This window comes from Polyodon spathula, chromosome 20 (genome assembly GCF_017654505.1).
Source record: "Polyodon spathula isolate WHYD16114869_AA chromosome 20, ASM1765450v1, whole genome shotgun sequence".
Lineage (NCBI taxonomy): Eukaryota > Metazoa > Chordata > Actinopteri > Acipenseriformes > Polyodontidae > Polyodon > Polyodon spathula.
In genome coordinates, this window is record NC_054553.1 from 2304105 (window position 1) to 2306654 (window position 2550).

Here is a 2550-nt window from a genome sequence, read left to right on the forward strand (position 1 = left end):
GGGGGATTGTGAACCGTGGGGTGGGAGTGATGATAAAACACTATAGCGGGACCAGTGCAAGGTTATTGTTTCTTGATGTGAACTGAACAGAAGTAAGCGTCTGAGGGACACCAGCAAGAGATTTCATTTGTTCTGGACGGTTTTGTTCTCCTAAATGGGTGCTGTCTGACAGTGTTTTAAGTTTTTTGAATCAGCAGGTTTATGACAAAAAGTCGCCAGGAGGTAGTTTATAAATGAAAGAAAAAGTTTTTAAAAAAATTTAAAAAATGTATTATTATTATTAAAAAAAAAAAAAAAAAAAAGTCCCTAGGTTTGGATTCTTGTTTTAAAAAACTAACAATGAAAATATTTACCAAGCTTCGTCTAGAATAAAATAGCAAACAAAATCTTGATGAAAGTTTAAAATCTTGAAAATACTTACCGTCTTGTTCTAAGCTAAAAAGCAATGACATCTTTGCTGCTAGTTTGTGCGCTGGCATCCTTGCTCTTTGGTTTCCAGTCGAGCAGTGTGGATGCCGGTGGAGAATATTGCCACGGTTGGGCCGACACCTACAATATCTGGCACGATGGCTTCCAGTGCCCGGAGCGGTATGATGGGGAAGAAGCCAGGTTTTGCTGCGGGACGTGCCATCTCCGCTACTGCTGCAGTACCCCGGAATCCAGACTGGACCAGGAGACCTGCGACAACGATAGTTTTCTGGGTTTGGAAACCGAAGAGCAAACTAGCCACAAGCCACCACAAGGTAAAAAACATACAGTGTATAATTCATATTCTCGTGACATTTGTAATAACGTTCTTTTTATTTTTGAAAACGTTGTTTTTAGTTTCACAGTTAAGATCAGAGTTGTGTAGTATTTTAAGCAGGACCCTGTTTCCTCTTGTGTGCTGCAGCCTACTCTTTTTGTCGTTAGAAACTTAATACAGTACTTAATTGCTTCGCTTTTACAATCTTCTGTGCTGCAAGAGGGGCTTTTAAGCACGGTTTGAGTTACACATCTTTGTATTAGAAAGTAAACAGTGTGGGGTTACAGGATTTCCTGCTGGTACTGCAATTAGGCAAAAACTGGCCAGACCGCCTCAATATAGCATTCTGAGCAATTCAATGCTAAAGGTGTATGCTTTAACAAACCTGTATTCAATCTGTTCCTTTCTTCTCTTTACCAGTGCCTACGTACCTGCCTTTCCTCATCGTTGCCAGCGTGTTTGTATCCTTCATTGTCGTCGGCTCCTTTGTCGCCGTGTTCTGCTGCCGTTGCCTGAAGCCCAAAGCTGGGGGGCAGCAGTGCGGCTCCGTGCCTGTCCAGAGCCGCCTGATCGAGTCGGGACCCCCCTCGGATGGCAGGACCCCCTCCCGCCACTCCAGTTCCAGCTCCAGCTCTGCCAGTCGTTGCTCGGCGGGGGGTCGGCCCCAGAACAACATCTGCACCATGGGCACAGAGGGCATGAACGTGTACATGAGCATGCCTCCGCCGGGCAGCTACCCGGTGATGGGATGCCCTCCACCCCAGCAGTACATGCCCCACAACCAGACCTCCTCTCCCTTTGTGCAGCCTCATGGGTACATGGGCTACGGAATCCCACCAGAGCATGCTATGCTGATGACCCCTGCGTACATCGACAGCAGAGTGGCTTATGGGCAGCAGCACCCCTTCCCACAGGCACCCATGCATACCGAGCAGCTGTACCCAGGAGTGACTTTATGAGAACTTCTTATTTTTATTAAAAGTTTTAAAAGGATAAAGACTGAAGTTAGATTTGGATGTGTCGATCCGTCCTATAGCCATTGGGTCATGAGCTACACTCCAGGGATAGGGTTCAGCCAAAATGCAGGGTTTGTTTAGAGGAAAGAGGAATAAGGCAAGACTGTATATTCCAGTTAAATATGTGGGGTGCTTATTTAAAAAAAAAAAAAGTTTCCTTTGAAAAGAGAAATTTTGGCAGCAGACAGTGGGTTAGAGGGAATAAGTAGATATCCTTGTATATTTAGGATCTCTCAGAGGAATGTTTACTAAGCCAAGGGGGTGCTTTGAAATTCTCTAGCAGTGTTAAATATTCCTCATGTTTATCTTGTGGGAAATTACACTGGTCTGTCACTTGATGATGAGACTCAAGTAACATAATCTAGTTTACAACAAGATGAGATACGAAACAAGACTGTTCTTGTGTTGCTGGATTCTCCCCTCTGTGAGTCCAGTGGTCCACAAACCAGTAGAAACCAAAGATTCATGCTGAGAACTTTTAAACTTCTTGTTGCACATTTTATTAAAACTGAAGAGACTGCATCTCAAACCAATGCAAATGTTGTGAATGTCTTAAGCTTGCTTCTGGATGTGGAGCGATCTTTAAATCTGTTTTTTTTTTTTTTTTAATTAAATAATCATTTTTATAAAATGTACTTTATTTCACTGAATTGCAGTGGTCGATGGATAATAAAAAATAAATATAGCAGAATTGTCTTGTTCATATTTATTTCGGTTTGTCCTTCACAACCTCTGGGAAATCTAAATTGTGAGGATGCAATATGTTGCATGTTGGTAATCTGTTTTAAA

General features: G+C 42.7%; 1 protein-coding gene across 1 annotated transcript; it reads left to right on the forward strand.

The window, feature by feature from the left end:
- Window positions 1-412: 412 nt before the first annotated feature.
- LOC121295838 (protein shisa-1-like) lies at window positions 413-2309 on the forward strand. Its single transcript, XM_041220932.1, has 2 exons — window positions 413-743; window positions 1166-2309. Exons 1-2 carry the CDS (start codon window positions 446-448, stop codon window positions 1702-1704), a joined length of 837 nt encoding a protein of 278 aa, XP_041076866.1. The 5' UTR covers window positions 413-445; the 3' UTR covers window positions 1705-2309.
- The last annotated feature ends 241 nt before the right edge of the window (window positions 2310-2550 follow it).